The 25,360-nt window shown below is 41.3% G+C and overlaps 1 protein-coding gene across 6 annotated transcripts in view; it reads right to left on the minus strand.

Moving 5' to 3' along the window:
- The window catches only part of EPB41L4B (erythrocyte membrane protein band 4.1 like 4B), a 194,022-nt gene that overhangs the window by 54,504 nt on the left and 114,158 nt on the right, over nt 1–25,360 (minus strand). For all 6 annotated transcript variants that reach the window (XM_077182841.1, XM_077182826.1, XM_077182821.1 and 3 more), the window contains 3 exons: nt 18,379–18,560; nt 12,732–12,847; nt 3,148–3,273 (listed from right to left, as the gene is read on the minus strand). In XM_077182841.1, coding sequence (XP_077038956.1) covers nt 3,148–3,273; nt 12,732–12,847; nt 18,379–18,560 — 424 coding nt within the window. The remainder of the gene's footprint in view (nt 1–3,147; nt 3,274–12,731; nt 12,848–18,378; nt 18,561–25,360) is intronic.

Raw genomic sequence — 25,360 nt, forward strand, 5'->3', positions numbered from 1 at the left:
TGGAATCATTCATTTTTAAGGCTCTCTCTTGTGTTGGTGCCTAGCTGCCATAAAAAAATAGCAAACTACAAAAAATTTCTGTCCCAACTTATATTATCCATTTGAAAACATTTACTCAGTTCTCTGAATTAACAAGGAACAGCTTCTTCTTCTACTACATGCAGGAGGTGCTTTCATAAACTTGTCACATCCTGATGTTAGTAGCATATGGTATTGAAAATATTCCTACTGCTTGAAGGGAGAGCTGTTACAAATACTTCAAGCAACAGTTTGTTAATTTTGGATGTGATCCTACAGTGCACCAATATTTTTCTCATGCTTTTAAACCTAACCATATAATGAAAATGCCCCATGAAGTTTCAAAAAGAATGAGTTAGACCATAGATTTTTTGGGGCCCTTAGAACATTTCCTTTCCAACACCAATGTGCATAAGACAGAGTGTTTCTTTCTTCTTCTTTTTACAAACTAGAGAAGCAAGTTTTTTTCCCTTTTTTCCCTCCTTTTTTTCCCCTTCTTTTTTTTTAATTTTATTTTTTGTGCTATCATTAAATATGGGAATAACTGTGCTCTACATGAGGAAAAGCTAGACTGCCTTGCTTTACAACTTGAGGAATATAGGCTGTGCCTTAGAGACCCTAGATATACCTCTTGCTCTGGCTGCCTAGTAAATTGAAATATGACAGTACAAAAAAGAAGAGATGAGAAATTGGAGTGTTAAGAATAAGGGCAGAAGGCAAGACTTCTAGGAGATATAATATGGAACTGGCATCAAAAGATAGAATTGGGCAGAGGACAACATCATTAGTCCTCCAGATATACTGGGGAGCAATATATGTCACATGGGGTCAAAGAGGGGCAGGATCACAGCCCTGGGGGAATATATGGAGTAAAGTAGTTGTCTTCCATGAAGAAAATTATTCCTTATCTGCTCCCTTGAAAGGATGCTGTGTCTCTCAGCACTGCAATTCCATCCCAGGTCACTTTTCCCAGAAGATGACTGAACTGCCACTGGGAAATGGCTTAGCTATTGGTATTCAGCTAGTTGTCTGGGGGGCTGGGGGCAGGTAGAGAAGATAACTGGGTGGATTTATGGTATCTAATACCATAAAGGGGTTTGTCAGGTCCTCCTCTAGCAGCTTTCCCTTCTCCCACCTTCTAGAGGATAAATGTTGTGTTTCCACTGGCCCCTTCACCATGACCATTTTTCCTACCTTTTTCAGTGCTTGTGTAGCCACAGCTTCTTACTGTAACAGCTGATCACTGCCTGGGCTCTGCCTGCTTTTTTTGCAATGTATCTGATATTTTATAATTGAAGGAGGGGAGCTCAAGTGCAAAAGAACTCATCTCTAGTTACACAGGCAATTTTGTGGCTAAGCAGGTAGTTGAATGAGGATTTCTAAGATTAAGGTGACTTCCTATTTTACTGGCTATAAATCTTAAGCCACACTTTGTTAGCAATGAAATTTTCAGGGATTTCAAACTGAACCCTATGCCATTATTTTCCCACAATATATGCTATGGTGCAACAGTCTTCTTTACCCTCCTTCCCCTGAAATAAGATTTTTCTCATTGAGGCCAAGTCCACAGATATCTACTTAATCCAATTTGATTTTTAAAGCCTTGTGAAAAACAACACAGGCAAGAAGGAAAAGAGGAATGCTCAATTTGCTGTGAAAATTATTTACAACACAACAACAGCTAAAGAATATGGTTATGGCAGAAAAAGCAACCCAGGATGCTTTCTCTTGGAAAGCCTCAGACTGAAAAATTAAGGCAGAGCAGGTCAACTGAGAGATGCATACGTTAAGCACATTTCCTATCTTGCCCTAATAATGTATTCTGAATGCAGCAGCACACACTGCTTTCAGCCTTTAACTAGCCAGTCAAACATGACCATTAAGCATATTCAGAAGGAAATACAAATATGAGAAGTATACCATGACATCCTGTAGAAAAAAACATACAGGAAAAACAGAAGGTAAACCCAAGGGCAGAAATATGCTACATAAAAAACAGTTGATACAACACAGAGTTCAGAGAGGTGAGAGAACTGCTTTAAGCAAAAACAAAAAGACAAAAAAAATCACCCAAACAACTCCTTCCTCCTTATGCTGCCAGATTTATGGTTTCTGCTATTGAAATCTAAGGCAGTGAGAATAACCAGATTTTGATGCTTACTTAGATCTAGCTAGACCAGATGCAATGTAGCTCTCAAATGAAAGATCTGCCAGGGAACAACAAATACACAAAGCTGATTGTTAACCAAGTCCTTTGCAGGGCAAGCTGACCTGGTACTTTATTGTGAAAAGAAACAAAACAATGGAAATACCAACATAATTTGTATTCAAAGAGAATAGTGTGCTCCATGATACCACAGGAACTTGGGATAACATTATAAAAATCTTTTTACCTCTATTTTTCTTCCTAAAACTTTGTATTTGGCTTTATTTTTTGGCACTGATGGCATTATCTTTTGTCCACAAATTTCACTTAAGAAGAATCACATATTTTAGGTTTCAACTCTGACTGGGAAAATAACTTTTTACAGTCATGCTATTTAGCATCAGTTTTCAGTTGTATGGCATTATTAAAAGAGTATTTTTGAAACAGGATGTATCTAATGTAAACATTAACCAAGCAGTGAAAATAGAAGCTTAAAATTTAGTTAAAAGCACATGAACAAGTAGGAAAGCAAGAGACTAGCTAATATTTCACACTCAGGTATCTAAAGATCATCCCCTGAAATAAAGGTTGAATTTGGATATATAGATATTATCATTAGAAAAATCTTAAACCCAGTTTCCATGAGTAGTGGGTAGCCTCAGAAAACTCCAGAGGTTACTCTTTCTAAGCTATAAAGTAACTAAAAGCTAGAGTGACAAAACAGAGTTTTCCTGAGGCCATCTTTCCTATTTTCTCAGCCTCTCCTGGCTGTATTAATCATGCCAGTAAGGATAAATTTCCTACTTCCACCATATCAATCATTTTGAGTAACCTGGAGAAACTGCAGAACAGCTGGAGAACACTCTGTCAATGTGCATACTTGACTAAAAATTACACACTTCCTCAGGAAGAATGATGGGATTTTGGAAGACTGGTGAAAGCTATGCAACAACTAAAAAAGCAGAGTATTAAACTCAGATTACCTGGGCACCTACTCTAAAAGCAGCTTCCACTTGAGCTTTGAGGATGTTGCACTTCAAATGGTCAGGTACAGATGAAGGTGACACGGGGGCATGAAGAGTCTTTTCTGATACCTTCTTGTCTTCAGCCTGCATTTATTAAAAAAAAATGACATACATTAGAAAGATAAGTTCATAAAATTATCAAAGGTTAAATTTTTACTTAATAATAATTTAATAATTTATGACTTAATAATTTAACTTAATAATAACTTAATAATTACTTGTAATAACTTGATTCAGCAACACTGGCTAAAACTTCCATATTCATACTCTGAAAGATACATCTTAGAAGATTTTGAAATATTTAATGACTTGATACTATGTTCAAGACAAGAATAACCCCAGGGAAGCCTAAGTAATAGAAGCAAGAAAATGATGTGGAATGAAGATACATTAAAAAAGCCCAGCCAGGCCCTGGAGTGGTTGTGCAAACCTGTGATCACACCGAGGAAACAAAACATTGTCTCAAAATATCCCACGGAAGGCAGAAGAGCAAACAGCACAATTATAGTGGCTTTTTACACCACCCTTAAAATGCAAAGCTTTGCCAGGTTAACCAGAGAAATGTGAAGGAATCTCCACTTAATTGCAAGCCAAACAAAATCTCCTTCATCAGAAGGAAAAGGAAAATCAAGGAACTTTAAACATTGCTCATGCTGTTTCCACCTGATATCAATCCTTTACCTACGCAGTGATCTGAATCAGAAATTTTGGCCTCAGGATAGCTAGTGTAGTGCCCTGGTCAAACATGACCTAAAGGTTCTGTGCCTTGAACAAACTATATCCAGCAGAAATGGCACATTAATAAACTTCTCATGCAGAAAAGGAAAACAAAGACAATGTAAGAATAATGTATCAACAAAGAGAGTATGGTGAGACCTGGATTGTAAGCATGAACTCAAACAACGCAACTGCAATATGGCACATATTTTTAGAGAATAATTGGGCAATGCCATTACAGCCATTGCAAACTTTCCTATTCTTCCTGGAAGTGACATCTGAATTAGAGATGAGTAACAGCCCAGATTGTGCATTCATTTTCTGCTCTCCTGGCTGAGAAGGGTGAGTGGTTGTATACATCCAGACAGAGCAGATATAAAATGCTGTCATTCAGATTTCAGCCACAACAGGTATAATGCATCAGTACACCAGGTCTAGTGATCCTCAAGGTTCACATCTGCCAAGTATTTCAAGACAGAACCAATCATTTTTTTTGCTACTGAAATTACCATGTGATTAGCCCTTTAGCTTCAAAATCTGTCTCCTTTATCCTTCCTTCTGCCCTCCCCCATGGCATGCCACTGGCTGATGGTAACTACAATCTTACAGACTCTTTCCTCGAGCAAGCACAGACAAATGGGAATATAAAGATTTGGGGAACACTTTCTGCAAGTGGAGCAAGTCACAAAAGCAATTGTGTTGCCTGAGGAAACTGTTCAGCAAACACTGGGGAGGGAAAGAGCCAGACCTAAGCAGAACTCTGTTGAGACTGCAAGATATTTATGTGTAAGCAAAGTTGGTCTAGCAGCCTTCTGCATCCAAAATTCCATAGCTGCCAGGTATGATTTTGAACTGTCTGTTAAAGGACTGCTCGTCATGAGATTTTTTTTTCTCTGCCAAATTTCTAATAATTCTTACATGTTTATTTGTCAAGCTACATTTACTTTTTTTAAGGGAAGATATATTTGGACTTCTCATTCTCCCCAGTCTCCTCCTAAGGGAAAAAGAAAATACATAAAATGAAAAGTGACAGTGTCTAGCTGGAGCAACTTACGGAACTGTAGTCATCTATTCAGTCTTGATTAAAACAGTAGTTCAGCAAGTATATGGAATAAAACCAATGCTCCAAACCCAAACATGAAATATTTGATTGCCATAGGTGTCTTTTCTAGGCTACTTGTGAAGATGAGAAGGGGAGATAATCAAAAGGACAAAGTTATTTGTAAAGAAAGCACAGCTTTTACTTCACTGATATTCTTGGTAGACAAAGTGAACCCATTTCAAAAAGGCTGTTATTACTGCCAACGCTCATGTGTATTGATTTCTAACAGCTGAAAAAACAACACATTAAACAGTGGCATTTCTAAAGGCCATGCAAAATCTCACCTTTGTTTTAACACTGTATACTAATTAAATAACATTTCAGTCAAGCAATAATAGACAATGGTATTTTACTTGCTATAGCAAGACAATTGAGGCTTGTTTAGGAGACAAGCTTGTTTCATAACAAGAAATGTTCCCAAGTCCCATCCCTCTGTTCTTCAGATGGATATAGATGTTTTTCAGTTCCACTGTTCTTCTTCCACTGTCCAATTTTCCCACATTGACCAAGAGGAAGATAAAAACTCCCAGGGCTGCCCTATAGCTGGGAATACTCGAAAGATCTAAATCTCCTGCTGTATTCAGTATTGTGCAGATGACTCCGTTTAACAGAGATCCCCAGTGTGAGATCTGATGTGCAAGTCCCACATTGAGATTCTTGAGAGGTCCAAACACTGATGGTGGCTGACCTGGCTGAAAGAGAAAGCTGCTGCTAGAAGGTGCACACTTCTCAGAAGCCAGTGCTGGGTATTCAGTTCTGCTTTAGTCCTCGTTTGGGTCACACTTTACGGCTTCACCTTCAGGCAAGCAAAACTTGCTTTGCTTGCACTGCATCAGGAGCAGCAGCACCTTTAGTGACTGGTCAGACATGAAGAGCAGACACTGCTGCAATTGCTGCTCGGCCTCGTCCTGCTCAGCAGCTGCTGAGCCAGCAACCAAAGGCCAACATATTCCCCTGCCCCAGTGGAAATGTCAACTGCATACAAACCACACATGGGGCACGGCAATACTTGGCCTGACCCAGGCCTTCTTCAACTTCTGAACACATGTCAAAGGTTTCTTTGCCTGCCTGCCTGGGCAAGTGGCAGTCTTTTCTGCCACAGAAAAGCACATCCTGAATCATTGCTGAATTCTGCTCTCCCACAGCTGATTAGCTGAGACTATTACACACAGAGTCAGTAGCACTGAGTATCCAGATGAAAAGTAAACTTTAATCACAGAACAATGTAGCATCTCCTTATTGCAGACTATTAGCTCTTCTAAGCATCTATATAAGCTCCTATTTTTCCCTAATGCCACTAATCTTTACATACAAGCTCGTTCATCTCCCAGTTTAACTCCTAAAGTATAACTGTCATCAAGAATGCAAAAGAAAATATTTCACGGCTACAAAAGTGCATGCAGAATCTTCTGTGGTTCATTTCACTAGTTTGTAAGAAAATCAAAGATCTAAAACCTGTCTGCATTAGGAATCTCCACAGAGTATTGCTACAAGAATGAAAGCTGTATTCTACTTTATTTTGCTGTATAATAAATAAATTTTATATTTCCAGAATCCTCACTGCTCGCAGCATAAAGAGAGCGGCTATTCATCTATTGAGCCAGGCTGGCAGTTATTAACATTTTGTTTTAATTTATACACTCAGAGTATTGTATTTGGAAATTATTACAATGCTAAGCATGGCAGGATGTTAATGAACCTTCCTATTTTATAATTTTTTATTACACAATTCAAAAGAATCTTAGATGCCCCTTTCAAGTCAAAGTCCTAGAGTCAAACTTGCATTTGAAAGAGATAATATTCTTGCTTAGAATTGCAATTTAAACTCATCCTAAAAGGTTTAGAAATTAAGAAAAAACCCATTAGGATTCCTGATAAATCTCCAGTTTTTTATGTCCAATTCTGCTGATCTCAATAACAGCAATGTGTTTACATTTTTTTTTTTACCATCAATGCAGAATTTTATTTTTCCATGGAAATAGAACACTGGAAAATTGCATTTAAATGGAAAAAGTCAAACAAGCTCAGATATATACACATATAAAATTAGAGGCATTTTTTTCTTTTTCAACTGAAGTCTTACATTTGCTTTTTCTCCTCCCAAACATTTACTTTGAATTCAATTACATTTGCTGATACTAGAACTGAAGGCAGATTTATAGAGTGTCAGATAATGATGACACTGACTTTGGTTTGCAAAGCTAAGTGAATATTAAGTACACATACAGAATATAAAAATAGTTACAAGAAACACAGTGATACCACTCCTGTAGATAACATTTCCAAGCTCTGCTTTAAAAGGTTCATGCTTTGTTCTGCATCAAACTTTGTACCAAAGGCAAGATTCATGATCTTGTGCCTCTGTGAATTTATTGATAGCCTCTTCTTAGACAAACAACATGTTTAAAACATGTATTTGACTGGAGATAACTGAAGAATAGAATGAATATTTTCTTTCAGAATGCAGGTCTATTTTTGTCACTAGTCATCACTTCTAGTGGGAGGTAAAATTTTAACAAAGACAACACAAATATGTAGGTTCTGAAAACACATTAGCTAACTGAGATTTCCTGGGACTCAACTACATTGGCAAATGTGCATGGAAATCTACAGACTCTTTTACCCCTTTTTCACCAGAAAATTTATTGCTTTTAACCATGTGACAGCTAACACCAATTATGAACAGATACCACAATTATAAGACCTGTACAATTATGTGTTACTCTTATTTGAGGTAAAGTTTACAAGCAGAAACTGCATCTTCTTTATTAGAAAAAAAGTACAATTGAAAAAACAAATAAACAAACCCCTCATTAAGCTGTCAAACACAGAATATTTTCCTCAGGTTAGCTATTACTTGGTCTAACGAAAAATCTAACTCCCAATAAGTCTTGTTATACTTATATCCTTGGAGTAAATCTCTTTAATTCTTGGTATAAAATTTATTTTATAAAATGCTCAATGTTAATAAATCCTACTTCTGTCACTGCTAGCTGCATGACAGTCTTAGAGGACCATGGCAGCCTTTTTTCCTGGATATACCCTCTGATGCGTGCACCACACAGAAGAGTCTCAGGTACATCAAAAAGGTGGGTTTCATTTTGTCAGTTTTCTTAAACTACAAATGATTTTTGAAACCCCAGTGGCTTTGGACATTGCTGTTAAGCAGGGAGCAGGTAGTTCCACAGATTTTTGCAGGTGGTGTCATTTGGAAGCAGGCAATCTGTGTAACAGGGCAGTCCTATAATATTTAAAGGACTATAATACTTTTGCCCTGCTAGCAAAAGGCCATAAGTTCTGAGCAGAGTTTGCAAAGATGTTAAGGCTCATCTGTCTAGCTCTCTCTGAACCTTTCTCAATTTGCCTGCAGCTTTATTCTACTAAGTTTAGCTGTAGCAGCAATAATTTTATATAAAAAATACCAGTGTTCTTTGTAGAATAAGGTATTTAGGACTCTAACACAAACATGTAGTTTAAAACAATGTAGGGCTGATATGAAAACAGGGGTTTTGAGAAGGGAAGACACAGGACATGGTCTAGAAGAATGCTGATATGGAGTGGTAGGGCAAAGGGCACAGTCTGGCACTGGGGACTCAAGGCTGTAAAGAACTCACCAATGGCCAGTTAAAGTGCAGACCTGAACCTGGACAAAATTGGGTTCAGGGGCAATAAAGAGAGTGAAAACATAATATATAGCATATATATGTAAAAGCCACCATGTACAGTAAATTCAGGTGTAATGCAAAGATGTAGACCAGTGAAGAAAGAGCAAGATGCAAAAGCTTATTTGAAAACATACAAAAGGACCCAAAGTATATTGTAGACTGAGGAGAAATAAGAAAACATGAATATGCCTGGATAGATCATTGGAACAGGCTGCCCAGGGAAGTGCTTGAGTCACCATCCCTGGAGGTATTTAAAAGACATGTAGATGTGGCACTGAGGGACATGGTGTAATGTTGGACTTGGCATTGTTGGATTAACAGATGGACACAATGGTCTGAAAGGTCTTTTCCAACCTAAATGGTTCCATGATTCTATGGCCATCATAATTCCCCCTCTGACCCAATCAAAAGGAAATCACCAACCTTAGGTCCCATAGGTGAAGGGAAAGGGTGAGCATGACACCAGAAAAAGAGGTAGAAATAATTTAAATGTATTATTATTCCTAATTTTTATGCCATAATTACAGCTGAGCTAATAATTACTAGACTCCCGAGATTTCAGAAATGCTAACAATACATTCTTGGCTTCACATCATAAACACACACACACACAAAGCAACAGGGGATGGGAGAATAGATTTTTCTAATGAAAGGCTTCCAAGAAAAAAATCAGAAATACGTTCACAGCTACAACACTTAAGATTGTCTGTCTTGGAGATAAAGGAGTCTGCTAGCACCAAAGGGCATTGGAACACAAGTTGAAACGGACTTTCATCATTCAGAAGGTGGACAGACATGTAGACCATGCCAAACAGCTCTGGAAAAGAGGTTGGACACATCCATTCATCATTCCCATGAGACAAAGTTTGCTGTAGCAGACAAATTAATTAACTGCAGAATCTAATTTACCCAATTTCTTGCTAATTCTCCTATGGGTCGATTATTAAGCCTGACAAATTCCAGCCTGAAAGCACTTTGCTTGAAAAAAATAACAATTAGCAACAAGAAGGGAGGGAGTGAAAACTGTGACTCCACAACAGATGTGGAAATCATTCCTTTTTTTTTTTTTTTAATCAGAAATAGAGTAAATGAAACAGCTTTGTAACAGCTTCAGTGGTTTTATTTAAGCATAATATTTTGGAGGATGCAAGAGTAGGCCATAAAAGCACTTAGTAGACCAGAAATCAATGGAGTGGTGCAGGAGAGGAGTTAAAGCTTCAGTTTTTTGCCAGAAACTAGACACACTGAACACTCATTGAAACCTGTTTGCTGCTGGACTGAGTAGCTAGCTAACTACCATAACCAAAGCAACTTTGAAGACCTCACTCTCAGTTAAAAATTCTTGTCACATTTTGGAGTTGTTCAATCTGGTCTAACCTGCCCTGTTACCTTTCTGCTGGGCAGTGCTCTATGGCATTTCAGCCCAATATTTGCAGCATGTCTCTCTCTTTCACTGGAGAAGTCATCTGATGAGGCAATTCCAGGCTCTGCTCAGAGCTCAGAGACCTGTGGTTTGTTTGTTTTAGCTGTGTGAGCTCTGTATACACATTTCACCAGAATCTAGGTCAGACAATGGTGCTTGAAGAAACCACAAACGAAAGGCCAAAAGAACTTCAGAATGATTTGTTGGTCACAACCCATAGCCTGTAATGTAGGGCTGGATCACTGAAATGCTTTCCAGTGGTGACTCTGGGCCAGTTTCAAGAGTATGTACAATTTTCAGATTGTTAAAACCAGTAATTTTAATAAATTTTGAAGGGCTGGCCTCTTTTGCATTCACATGGTAGCTGCTGTTCATGGGAATGCTGCCCAGTTCTTAAACCCAAACCCTCTATGACTGCCAGGGGAGGGTTTTCATTAGACAGCCCATGTCTCTAGTCTTGCCTTTTGCTGAGCTTCTGCCAGAAACAGAAGCATTTAGCAGCTCTTGGTGCTCATTACAAGACTTTTTCATCAGCTAAACTTTGACTGATGGCAGACTCATCACAGCAGACACAGGCTGCATTTACTGTGCAGCTGCATTTATTGTGAAGCTCTGACTTGTTATGATACTGGGTTCTGCTAATTAGTCCTTAAATAAATAATCCATATGACTGTGGACAAGATTCTAGAGCTGTCAGGACAAGCCAAAGAAAACCTTTAATTATAAAAGAGCTTAGTCCTCCCTCCAAGACTTGCAGTGAATATGAAGGAGCAAGAGGATCAGAGATCAGGCAGAAGTTGCAGGTACAATATTTGGATTACTTTCCCAGTATGGCGGGATACAGGACCAAAGTGTTTTAAGCTTTCAGTTTAAGAAAACAGAACATAAATCTACTCATTTAGAAATCACAAGATCACAGGGGTACCATTAAGATCACATCTTTGAACCTTTTGTGCAGCACAGGTCAGATTGGTTTACCCAGTTGTGCGCTGTGGTCAGTGTGGAGGGAGTCCTCTCACATCTTCACTCTGGCCCTTTAAATATGACAAACTCAGCTCTCAGTGAGCTCAATAGTGTAGGACAGTCCCTTAAAGCATGTTTTGGACATTACATCTGAGTGAATGTTCTCTGCTGGGGTTCAGATAGAACATCAGTAATCACAGGACCTGGGTATTCATTGGATGAGTCTGTGATGGAGAATTTTCCTTTTGCAAACTATGTCAGTGCCTAACAAGCTTTGCCTATAAAAAGCTGCACTTATTACCAGTTGAGAATATTTCTAGAAGATGAACTTGAGAAATGCACATAGGAATGAAAGGTGACTACTTTCCCATTTCACCCCAGTTTGTTGACTTTATGATTTATCTTTTTAATTCCCACTTGAGCCAGACAAAATTAGAACCCCTCACAGGTGAAAACCAAATAGATTTGGGAGAAAGTCTAAAATATTCCATTCCACCTTCCTCTGTTCATTGAGAGATCTCCAAAAATCATGACACCTCATGACTACATTAATAAGGCATAAGGACCTCAGTCCATAGCTGAACTACACCACAATCCTATGACAAACACTGAACATGGTTCAAGGAAGTCTTAATGATAGCAAATCCCTTCCATTATAGAATAAATTCAATTAACTGTAATGCTGAAAAAAAATTCCAGTATTTAATTGTCTCATTAGAAACACCTGGCTCACTGATTCACTGATTTTTAGCCTTGACTTCCATCTCCTGGAATCTCTCATCCACAGAAGAGAAAGATTCTGCTATATAGATATATATATATATATATATATATATACAGTCCCTTTGTGCTTGTATTTTTGGTACACTTGGTCATGTTCCCTTGGATTTTAATTTCCCTAACACTTTTGGAAGCTATATCAATAACAAAAAGCTGTTTGCAAAACTAAGTTAAAATAATTTAGTTGAGTTCTTCCTCAAGCTGACAAAAAAACTCTCAAAACACCACTTTTCTTTTAAAAAGGTCTGTACAGAGTCACTGGGGGCTGGGACCCATCTCTTTTGAACAGTGGCAATTCTCTGATTGACTTCACAGGGTCCAGCTCAGGACCTGTGTGGTTGCAAACCAGAGATCCTGGTCCAGATTCAGATCAAGGGATCCCAGTTCAGGCACAGCGGATTTATCCTCACATGGATATGAGGAGCCACTGACTTGCTGATCTCTGGCAGAAACAGCAGGACATGGCTGTTTGGCCACCCCTGCAAAGACTGTCTCATAAAACACCCACTAACATCAGATGCCAGGGGGAGTTTATGGCATAACACGGACTCCTCATGTAGAAAAACAAGATTTTTTTTTATCACTTAAAGTGTTGTTATTTTTTTACAGCTCTGGGCTGCCTAGATGACTAACTCTTCACAACTAAACTAAAACTATAGCATAACATTGTTGCAGCAGCTTCTGAAATTTTAAAAGGCAAAGCTGATTGAAATGCTAAATCTAAAAACCAAATCCCAGTCCCATAAGAAGATGGTGAGAGGTGATTAAAAAGCAAGACAGTTGAAGATGAATGTTGATTTGAATTGGAGGTGAAAAAGCAGCAGCTTTTGAATATGAAGTGACAAAGGTGCTTTGGCATGTATATGTAAAAGTATATATGTATATGCTATACCTTGTTCATGCTGACGTGCAGGGCTGGCCATGGTCCAACTACCTTCACACTCTCCGTTTCTATTTTCTTCAGATGAGAAGTTTCATCATAAAGAAGGGGAAGTCCTGAGCTCAGTTCTAAAAGGATGCCCAAAAGAAAGAAAGAAAAAGAGACAGTCTGAAGGGAGGCTACAGAAGAACTTCAGAGCAAGACACTCAACTGCATTTGAAGAGACGGCGGTTGGCAAAGCATCTTCTCTGTAAGACCCTCTAAAATGTTTCATAATTATGCCTGTTGGGTCATTTTGCCTTCTTCTATTTAGCAAACAATTCCTCCCCCTCCTCTTTCTCACCCATCCTTTCATTTCAGCAGAGCTTTTGCCAGCTTTGGGCTAGATATTTCTCTCCTTACCTCCCCACCGCCTCTACCCCCTCTATATTCTAAAACTTAGTTGACACCAGAGGGATTATTTATGCAGCCAAGGTGCCACTCTCAAGGCATGTGATGTGTAAAGAGATCAGAGTATAGCTTTTGGCTTCTCTCAGACATCTTTATTTATATGCCAGCCTCTTTAAGACTGTTGTCAGGAATTTGCTGTGCTTTGTCAACAGAGATTTTAAGCAAGCCACTGACACAGAAAGACAAGGAAAAAATACTTTTTCAGACAGCCCTAAAAGGTCTCTGTCATCATCTTGGGGATGCTGTACATATATATATATATATATATATATATATATATATATATATGCAAGTACTCTGAGAAAAATGAATCTCTGTGTCCTCCCATATTTCTTCTTGCCATGGATTCTAGATAATAACAGTTGGGAACAATCCAGTTCTGTGGAGTCTGATTCAAAGCCTACTGAAATCAATAAAAACGTTGCACTGACTGCAGTTTGGTTTGGATCAGGTTCTTAAGCTGTCCTAAGAATATTAAATATTACTCACTCAAGATCTAATTCTACAGCTGTTTAAATATACATTAAGGGCTTTGCTGACTAGAGACAAATTGCTAAAACCAGCTTAGAGGGATATAAGCGAAAAGCTGTTTTTTTTGGTGTTAGTGAAACATTATCAGACCCTGAGGTAATAAAGTCCTAGAAAGGGTTACAATATCATCATTGACCTCCTCTTGGTGGTCTTTCATCACAAGTTAGTGATGCCAGAGTTCAGCATTTCTCACATCACAGCTGCTTCTGTGCATACAAGACAGTGAAACTGCCTGATACCCTGGGAATAAATTAACACAGCCATAAAATCAGTCATGATGATGGGCAGTTTTTTTAAGAAACAAAATCATTCTAATTTCCTCCTAAGAAAGAAAATAAAGGGGGGGAAAGTGCCTTATTTAAATTATTCAAGTTTGCTACTATTTTAAACTGATTTTTAAGCTGGGTTTTTTTTTTTTTGGTTGTTTAAAAGGAGAGCTCTGGAAGACAAGCAGGCCAGTTTAGCCTTTTAACCCAACCTCAAAAACAAACAAAAGAAAAGGCAAAAATTAATTCCTACAAAAGGCATAAATTTCCTGAGTCAGCATTAAGTCTTGGCAAACCCAGGCTTTCATTCCAAGAAATGATCTGGCAGCACTGTGGTTTTTCAAAGTTCTGTTTTCAGCTTGAAACTCAGTCTGTGTTAGACTATTCTATGCTCAGGGTTATGCAAGGTCTTTTGTAGCGAGCTGCTCAGGAGTGAAGGATGCCTGTTTTTGAAGTGATAACCTGCAAGCTCAGCCCAGAGTTCAAGAGGCAACCTGGGTCCCCTCTTCCCATTCCTCATTTTCTGTCATAAAAATTCTGTGAGCTGCACTGCCTACGTGTTGGCATCTGCTCCCAGTGATAGTCCCAGCTGCTGCCGGTGAGTCTGCTCATGTGCACCTGGAAATCCATGCACGACCTTGCCATGCCAATTAGGCTCAGCAAGCAGTTCACCCTCTCTTCCCTGTGAGGCCGACTGCTGTTGCATAGAGTGTGACTGGGGCTCTGGGATACAACTGGGGGAAGATGTGCTGCACCACAAGATGTGATGTTAGCTTTGAGGTGAGGTGTAGCATTGTGAGTACAAGGATCAGGCTGAATGCAGGAAAACAACATCTTCTGCTGAGCTGCCTTCATAAACACGCACGTCAGATTTGTTTCACTGGATTTCACTTCCTCCAGTAATTGAAGCAGACAAATTACTTGGAATGTGAAAAATCAGGCAGATCTGGCCCGGGTTTGTTTTCTGTTTGTTTCTGTAACAAAGTCCTGTGCTGTATGTTTGCTGGGAAACATGCACTAGTATTTAAAGGAACCCTGGCTGGGCACATTGTTGTTGCCCTCTCTCCTGCCTATGTCCCACTAATTGCCCTGGAATTTTGGAATTCTCAGAATAGATATAAGTGGAAGAAAGGCATATGCTTTCTCCCTCTCAGCCTGATGGTGGGTACATATCAGTGGGTCACTCCATGTTCCACTTCAGATGAATTCAAAACCATCTCAGAGCTCAGTGATGAGTGCAGTCCATAGCAACTGGAACAAGTCACAAAACACCTGTGGTCCCATGGAAAAGCACAAGGTAGGTTAAGTACTGGTGTCACCTCTGTCAGCCTTATGGGGAAGTTTCTCCTAGGACAGCCTATTTGCCCCATGAGATCTTTTTGCTCTTCAGGCATTTCCACTTAAGATATTTTGGTCACAAGCACCCTCTTTCCTGAGAGCATCCCCATTTTAGTGACCACTTACTTCCTAGAAACACTTTCCCAGCACTGGCCTTTCCACACAGCCTGGAGCCAGACATCAGTCCCCCATGTCCTCACGTTCCTGAGGCAGACTGCTGATAGTGTTTCCTCTCTGCCTGATTTTTTCTTGGCCCACACACTGTGCCATGTCCTCCATAAACGGCCAATGGCCAGCATGCTCCTAACCATTTCAGTACATGCACTGTGAACCTTTACCACAGGCTCTCTACAAGAGTTTTCTCAGCTGAAATAGCCTGAGCAGCATTTTAATGAAACCATTAAAAACAAACCAACCCTAGTCCCCTGAGCACCAACCTTGAAAAGGCACTTAAACCCATCACCCCAAGCTGCAAATTATTAAGTCAGATTCTGTTTTAAGGGAAGTGCTTCTACCCAAACTGCCACTGCTCTCACAGCATGAACATGCCAGATATAACCATGAACTGGCTTCTCAAGGGAAATCAGCTTTGCACCTCCAGCTGAATGCACAGGTGCCACAGAGGATCAGCAATGGGTTGCAGTGGGGCAGCACAGCAGCACAAAGACACTCAGCACACTGCATGCACAGCTGCCTAAACAGCTCAGCTGGGAGCAGTCAGCACAGCTGCACCACAGCCTCCCCCTGGAGGTGTCCCATCCCTTTCCACTCCCTTAGAGAAATTGGGAATTGGCATTTGGTGCAACTGGCATTAGGCAAGAACCAGCACTGATTCTCTTCTTCTGCACCAAATAGTGTGGAGCATTGTTCAGCGGACCAAGTGAAGAGAAAGGTGGATCTGTCTCCACCAACAAGTGTCATACACGCCTTGGCTTCTGAAGTCCCTGTCAGAGCATGGCAGCTGCCAGACAGGCCAAGGACGCTGTTCCCCACCACCAGGGTCAGTCTGGGGGAGAGGGCTCACTCTTCTCATGTCTGGGGCAGGACATGGAGCCTCCCAGGCCCCAGTTTCATCTCTCTGAGCACAAAGAGAACTGCTCCTGATGTTTGCCCTTGTGCTCTTCTAGGTTCTTCCTAAGGTTATTTCTGCAATAAGGAGAAGCAGGAGAGCTGTGTGACCTGAGAGGAGACAGAGTGCTGGAATAAACACCCTGTACCATGTGGTTTTTGCTGTTTCTTTCATTACCCCCTGTCCCGCAGGTGGGCCCACGGCAGGGTGGTGGGGGGCTGGAGACCAGCAGCACTGCGGGGACTGAACTGGGGCACCGGGAGGGGAGTCTGACACGGAGCTGTGGCCTGGATGGGAGCCCCGAGGAGGGGGCCGCGGGAAGCAGGGCCGGCAGTGCCTCCTGGGTCAGGACAATCAGCAGCAGCATAGCTGGCTCTGAATGAATTTCCTGGCATGCTTCAGCTCTAATTTGGGAAAGGAAAATATGGGCTGGCACACCCCCCAGAAAGGTCACCGCCTCCCACGGTGCCAGGCTGACAGCCAGGAGAGGTTTTCCAGCACAGCCGTGCCAGCATCCCCCCAGCGCTCAGCCCGGCGTGCGGGGCGGCCCTGGGGGTGCCGGGCCGAGGCCCAGCCCGGGCAGGGCCGGCCGGGGCTGCCCCACACCGGCACGGCCCGCAAAGGGCCGGGGCTGCCCCACACCGGCCCAGCCCGCAAAGGGCCGGGGCTGCCCCACACCGGCACAGCCCGCACAAGGCCGGGGCAGCCCCACACCGGCACAGCCCGCAAAGGGCCGGGGCTGCCCCACACCGGCACAGCCCGCAAAGGGCCGGGGCTGCCCCACACCGGCACAGCCCGCACAGGGCCAGCCGGGACAGCCCCACATCCGCACAGCCCGCACTCCCCTCCTGAGGGGTGGCCGTGGCTGCACAGCAGGGCCGAGATGCAAATACCTCAAAACTATCGCACTCTCTTGGGGAAAGAAAATGAAAGAAAATGTTTCTGATCTTCTGAAACAGAGTCTGGTTAAAGTGCCTGTCCAGATAGGTGCCTATGCGATACTGCTAAGGTGGGACAGCTTACAGTCAGGGTCGCCCAGTACAGTCCAAGACCCTGGTTTCAGGAATTTGAAAGTTATCAGATTAACTGACCAGGGTGAACGATTCCACAATGGATAGCTATCTCAGGGTCATTTACAGTTATGAAGGCAAAAACTGGGCAAGGGAAGAACTCATCATTTCCTAGAGACAAGGAGTATAATAGATCATATTTTGTTTTGCCCATCATCTGCCATTCTTACACAGCTTCAGCATCTGACACACTACAGAGTGCAGAGATTGTAAATCTGGAGAGCAATGCTCAATGACAGGGATGTTTCTCTTCCAGTTCCTGTGTAAAATATTTGGCCAAGCTCCATACCCTTAAAAATGCCTGTACACGTTCAGTAGCAGAGTCTTCCACCCAAACTCCCCCAGACTGCATCAGGAATGGATAGACTTCTCTACTCGTTGCTTTCTACAGGCCAAGAATTTCTCCACTAAGGAAGCAAAAATATTCCAGTCTTGGTTGCTAAAGCTTGCAATTATTCCGATTACCGAAACTAAGAGCAAGATGCGGTATGTCCAGGGCTCCAAAATTTCTGCTGCCTGTGCCCAGACATGAAAACAAGATCCAAACAATGAGGGCTGAGGGCCAGCTGGACCGATCAGCAAAAGACAATAGCAGATGAGGGTAGGTTTGTGAAACTATACAAACAAATAGTAACAATGAAAAAGGAGCCTGTGCCAAAAAGTGGTTAGAGAGTCAGTATCTGTGACTAATGGGGTATTTGTTCAGCTATGGAACACCCAACTAACACCAAATCCCACAACCCTGCAGCAAACCAAGGAAATTACAAATCTTGTCTCATTTGCACATGCTACAAAGCTAGCAAATAATAACAGGAAGCACATTCTTCAAGGAGGAAAACTGAAATGCACACTGTTTTCCTTTCCTTTGCCTCCTTGCCCGAGACAAATCTGAAAGCAGCACATCACTGAAATAACAATCACTGCAGTGGACTTACTGGTTGGATTTGGAACTGCAGAAACAATGTCCTTGGTTTCGGGAGCAAGGGCACCGTAATTGGCGTGGTGGTGGTGATGCCGATGGTGGTGGTGGTGCCTTGCAGCCATTTTTGTGGTGTATGGAGTTCCACCATTCTCCTCAATGTTGAACGGATGCAGATCGCTGTTGTTCAACGGATAGCTACAAAATAAATCCAGTTCAAATTAGAGCAGTAAACAGTAGCACCAATTGTACTTTTGGAGAGACAGAGTGAAAACTTTCTTGGGAAAAATTCCACAGCATTTTTGTAAATAAAGTATTTTTTCATCCCAAATCTTTATGGTTTTCTATCTCCACAAGATTTTCGTGATGAGAAAAAAGGATGCCTCTGCTTGTTTGTATGACTTTAAGATCAGAACTATTTTTGATTTTACACAGTACATAATCTCTGCTAGAATCTTTCCTGGGAAAGGAAAGTCATCAAGCAGAAAACAGTGACTCTTTTAAAGTGAAATTGTCCGAAGACCAGACCAAGGAACAGTCTCAGAGTAAAACTACATTCATGAGAATGTTCAGGTCTCTAAATTTATGATGCAAAATAGCTATATAAAAAAATTCTGACTTAGGGAAAAAATTGAGAAATAAAACAATTTACAGATAACAACATACAAAATAGCACTTGGTCAAAAAGGAATTGGACCAGTGCTGATATAACCAGTTTGGGTCTTGGCGGGGGGTTTTGCATGTGTTTAGTTAGGAGATTAACTATAATCAATCTGCAATAGCTGGCAAACAGGGACACATTGACATTTTAAGTCATCATCTCTAACTGAAAGATGACAAATTACAGTGCTGCTTTTCTTCATTAGCCTTAACTGATACTGTTTCAGTTTATTGTTTGAAATTACGATGTATTTCTAGAAGTGATATTTTCTCTCCATTCCAGCAACCAAAAAAGATTGAGATAATTCTACATAGATATTGCAAACGATTTGAATGTGCTTTCCTCATAGGAGTGCTTAAAATTTTTATAAGGTTTTAACTTATTCTATAGTAGTGCAATAGACAGTAGTTGCAGTAAATCAATCCATTTCAACAAAAGATGAATCCCTGCCTATTTGAAATATGGTAAAGAAATTATATCTTCAGCTGCATGGGTTTTCAGTTTGCTTTTATTAATAACAGCAGCCAAAAAACCTGACAACTTGAAATTAAGGCAAACCGAATAATTATAGGAACAATGAATAAATTATACCTAAGATACTTGCTACATATGTTTTCTGCAGATTACTTAGTGATTCAGAGCAAAATTAACCAGTCATCTGGTAAATAAACACATCTGTATAATTTCCAAAGTTCTACTGAAACACGCATCTTGGTACATCATTAATAACCACTGTCTTCTTAGTAACAACTTCAGATAACATGAGGTTTCTGACTGGGTACTAATTGAATAATACTTTTATGCTGGTTACTTTTTGAAAGCAGGAGGCGGGGAGGGGAATGTTGTGTATATTAATCTTGGCACGTTCCCAGCATGAAGCAACCACTGCCAATAAAGGCACTTCTGATGGCTTTTTTGCCTTAAGGAAACAATAGAAATAGGTGTCTGATACACAGGGAACAGCTTTTGTGAGCTCAAATAATGCAGGACTGGTCTGTCTTTTCAAACTACACTATACCACTATAATCAAATCAAGCAAGTGCCTACAGGGGGAAAATGGTACAGGCTAATGAGATTGCACACTAATTGTAGCAGCTCTCCTGCACTTTCCCTTCAAGGGCCTTGGATTGGCGTGTCATTTTTTGACTGAGAGGATAGGTGGTTTTGTTCACATGGTTAAAACCCTGCTGGGAAATGAGTTTAGGGACGGAGCCTCAGCACATCTTTTTTTTTTCCATCTGATTCATTTTTTTTCAAGACACAAAGTCCTACATGTAGGGAGTTTCATTTCACCCACTGGCAGGTTGGTTTAGCACATTTTCAATTGGTCTTTTCAAAATTAATCACACCAAATCCTTACACTGACTCGTCATACTGCTATGGTCCCAAGGTATCTTCCATTCTGAAATGAGAAGGAGCTAAACACTAAACAAGCCAACTGAATTGACCTCTGGCACAAGGGCAAATGTGCACCAAATCCTCTACATGTATTACTTGACTGTCCAGAGAGGAGAGTAACATGTAAAATGTAAAGTGCAGGGAGAGCATTACATCAAAGAAGTAAAGAGCTAGCCCAGCAAAGCTGATGTTCAGCTATGCACTGAAATCCTTGAGCACAGCAGGTCACAAAACTGCAGACAGGGTGTCACTACCCAGGCAGCGCTCTCCGATGTGAAATCCCACGTTCAAACTGCCGGCCATGTAAAAGCGTGGTCATCTGCACTCTTCCAGGGCTGACAGCAACTGAAGATGGCAAGGCAAGCTTATCTCAGGGTCAGCCAACTCTTGCATGTCCAATGCATGTGAGGCTGGGGAGTGGTACAGATACGCTCACGACCAAGGAGTTACTGGACAATCAGAAACAGCAAGCCTTGCAGCAGCCCCAGAGCCTGCCAACTAAACAAGCTGACAGTACCCAAACAAAAATATCATAAGTAGTCTGAATCCCTTTTCTATATACTCATTTATATTTTAGGGGGATATTAGGAATCTTACTGTATTTTCTAGAAGATGACATCATTATTATTATCTCATATCACATTTTTCACTTTTCTTCCACTGTCTTAAATATAGAGACTTAACACTTTTCCACTCAATGCATCCTTTTGTTGCTAACTTTGCTTTCTATGTGTTGCTTCTGTCTGGCTTACCTGAATAGAAAACATGCTCATGTGTCTTTCCCAGTCTATGGATGTAAATAAATCACTACTTTCAGTGAACCAACTTTTTAACCATATGCTAAAGTGTTCATAGTCCTGACCTCCAGGAATTGATACTTGCTCCCCAGACATTAACTTATGCTTTCAGACTATGGGCATTATGTGGACAGGTAGTAGTTTTCATCCTTTCTCTTGCACCTGCCTTCTGGCCATTCTAGTATGCCAATGTCATACCTTTGGTTTACTTTCTAGACATCAATTGTCTGTTCTGCAGATTTCCTCTTTCTCTGCTGTTATTTACTTGTGTGGCTTTCTCAACAAGCTTCAGCTGTTTCCTATACAGACAGCTCCTGTCCTTCAAGGAAAATGAGGCAGAGCCCTACAGGCAAGTGTGCAAAGGAAGCAAACCTTTCTTCTTTGTCCCTCAGTCAGGAAAAAGCACTCCTGAGGATTCCGTTTCTGCAGGCTGAACCTTCAAAAAGGCCACTCAGTGTTCACAAGAAGGTTAGTGCTGCCTTTAGCCTCAAATTCACATTAATTACTTCCTTCTGGCCAAAAAGGCAGCACATTGAGGAACAAGGCAAATAACACATATCTACTAACTTCCTTTTCTATTTCACAGTTTTCATTTACGTTACTAGTCCTCTGTCTCAGTTTTACTCTCCTGAGACTTTACCCAAAAAGCTGTTTTCAGTTGACGTTCTTAGATTTCATGTGCTGCAGTTACCTACTCTTTACCAAACTATATCTCTAGTATGGAATCCACACACACAACAATAGTGTTAAGAGGACATAGGAAAATAAGGAACAGAAAAGTTTTTGAAGGCCTTCAAAACCAAAGTATGTGGGCCTATGTTACCTGAACTGAACCTCCAACACCTTCACTAGCAGAGACTCCATGACCCTCCTGTGCAATCAATTTCAGTGTCTCAGCATGTCTACACTTATTTCTTTGTTTATTCTGTCTCCTTTACTGCAATTTAAGCCACTATTTTATCTCCCATCCATCACAGACACAGTAAGAGGTTTATTTCTTACCACAGAAGCCTGTGTTTTTGAAAATGGCCCTTTACACCTCCCCTCATCCCCTCAGGATCTGTAGAGCTCTGGATTCCTCAGTTGCCCCTCACAGGTTGCACATTATATACAGCTCCATCCTTGTCCACCCGGCTGCCCCCTTCTCTGCTTCCAACATGTGGTGCTAAGAACTGGACACCCCATTCTAGCTGAGGCCTTGCAAACATGTTTCAAAGAGGAAGGGTTGCTTCCCATGTCCTACAGGATCTACTCCCATTTATACACTGGAACATGACATTTTTTAATATAGTCTGGGATTGTTGACTCATGTTTAACATGTGATGTTCAAGAATATCAGGTCCTTTCCTAAACTGACCAGGTTTCCAGCCCCACAGCCTCAGCTGTAACACATTACTCCTACCTAACCGCGCAAACATTCCTCCTGAGCTGTGCCCTAATCCTTCTGATGTGCTAAGATCAATACCTGATCAGTGCTTTTCTCTCATCCATGACAGGCCCGGTATGCAAGGACTCCCATTTTGGTGTAACCCATGAGTGACAAGGGTTTTTTTAAAAAACATAATTGCCTTTCCATGCCATCCTCCCAGCTACCAGCCTCAGTCTCTTCTAGAATGTAATTGTGTAGCCCTGCAGAAACACCTTGCACCTGTGTCCCAGAGCAGGCTTACTCCTGCACCCTGCCCATGCCCCTCTTTCCCCACTCTTCCTCTAGCCATCTTCCACCTGTCTGAAGATACACTTGGAGAGCAAATGGTGGGGCTTTCTTCTCTCCTCTCCATGGGGAGGTTGGAGGGGAAATAGCAGAAAGCAGGCTCAAACTATCATGCCTTGTAGATGACTCTAAGAGTTCAGACCTTCCCTACCACAGCTAAACAGTGGTTTAAGAAAATCCCAGGCTTCTAGGTCTGGTTGTGATAAATAACCTTCAACAATTACCACACCCACCTCTATTTGCTTTGAACATTCCTCCTGCACCAAACCACTGCAATTTTCCAGTATTTAAAAATCCTCAAACTTTCCACAAACATCTTCAGAACTGCTCTCAGTCCTCCCCCATCTGTAGCTCGCAGCAAGCCTGGTGGTGATTTGCACAGGTTTTGGCAGCAAAAATTCCCACTGCCGGCGTTGTACTGAATGTGCTGGGAGATGTATCACCCATCGCCGTAGCATTACAATGCCTTCTCCAACATCAAAATGGGCTTTAGATGTGCTCCCAAATGGCAGCCAGGGGAAGTGTTGCAGTGCCTGTTAACATATATGTGTATTATTGTGTATGTAATGAAAGCAGCCACTGCGTGTGAAATTTCAGTGTGGCAGCCAGGGGAAGGAAACTTAACAGCTATGCAAAGCCAAACATTCATTTTTGGGTTTAGTATCTCCCTTTACTGGGAAGATGGAGGGTAGACTCTGGGTTAATTGCCTGCCCATGCTTCAAAAGCAGTTAAAAAATCCCAACCAAATAAACTACAATGAACTGTTAGCTAAACTTCCTTTAATCATGCTTAGAGTCTCACATACCACTTGTTTTGCTAAAGCATGGCAAGTGGCACAGAGAGAGAAGGAATTTTGCATTCTCTGAAAATGTCCCTGTGGAGAGGAAAGAAGAGGAAATGAGGGGATAGGAAGAAGGCGTGTGGATATCACTTAATAGCCAGGGCTATTGGACTGAAGCAAAAGACTTGACCCAGCATTACATGAGAAGGGAACACAGACCACAGCAGGATGACTGCAATAACAGGAGAGAGGGTGAACTTTCATTTTGCAGCCAAGGACTGGGACATATAAAAGCAATGACTATTCCTAAGTAAAGGAAAACTGGGATCACTAAAACCAAACCTATGTTGTTTTTTCTTCCTGCACTATGTAACCAAGATCTCTTTGCTGGCCAGAATTGGCTTCCTGAGCTGTGTGAAGTGTAACTAAAGCTAACATTGTGGTTACACTTCCTTGCTCTGCTCTGACACCAGAACATCACAGCTGGCCCATTTGCTTCCTTCAGGGAAGGCATGGAAAATTGTGTTGCAGATTTCTTTCCCTGATGCCAGGGATGATCCACAGTCCTCATCCAATCCTGGGGACACCTCAGAAAGCAGAGCAGGCAGCCAGCAGCCTGCTCCCAGACAACTTTGAAATGAAAGAGAAAATTATAATAGGGAAAAAAATATATTAATAAATGGTGACAGAAGCCTGCTGTAGGACACAAGATGCTGAACTAAGTTTTGAAGCAAGACTAATCTGGAATTCTTCACCAGAATAAAGCCCGCAGCAAAGCATGTTCTAATAAAATACCAAGGAACAAATCTTGACTCGATAAAGACATTGTCCTCATAGATTTCACCTTATCTGCATAAAGATCATTAAAAAAATACAGTCTTGCAAAACTGTCATGCAAAATATGCCCACTGGGGAACTAAGCGTGCTTTTCTTCATTTACAAAGGCTTTTAATTAACACTAACAATAGCTAATGATATTTAATCACCTGTCAAAAAAAAATTCATTGTCCCAGATGTCCTTGTAGATGAGAAAACTCTGAAAAGCAGACATAAAATTTTCTAAGACCAACAAGATCCTCCCTCAAGTCTGCTGCCTTCCCCTTTTAGACAGAGGCAAAGGCAAATTTCCTTGTCCTTAAGAAATAAAACAAGTTGGGGTGGCTAATCCAAGCAAGCTAGCTCAGGTTAAAACAGGAGCAAAGCCAAGCAAGGAGCTGTGGCCTCTGAGGTAGCCTGCAGCTGATCTCAGATTGCTAGCCATGGTGCAGCTTTTCCCACCACTTATCTCATGAAATAACTCAGGTCCTGTGAGCTAAGCACATCCCTGTCTCATCTCCACTGTGCTCAGTATCACACTGCTGCCAAAGGGTGCAGAGAGCAGGCACAGGCCTGAGGCTTAGCTAGGAGAGGAGAACACGAGAAATCACAGGATGTGACAGAAGTTGCTGGACATTAAGGTTAAGGCAGAAGCAGCCAAAAAAATGCTATAGAGCATGCCCAGAAGGACTGCTGGAATTCACAGGTACTTATGGCAGGGATACATGAGCAATGGCCAAACATCACAGAGCTCTGAAGGAGGAGTATCAGGGTCTCTTGGGTGAGAAAAACCATGCAAGGCCAGCACTGGCTAAGAAACTCTATCAGTA

Source organism: Agelaius phoeniceus, chromosome 1, assembly GCF_051311805.1.
Source record: "Agelaius phoeniceus isolate bAgePho1 chromosome 1, bAgePho1.hap1, whole genome shotgun sequence".
Taxonomy (NCBI): Eukaryota; Metazoa; Chordata; class Aves; order Passeriformes; family Icteridae; genus Agelaius; species Agelaius phoeniceus.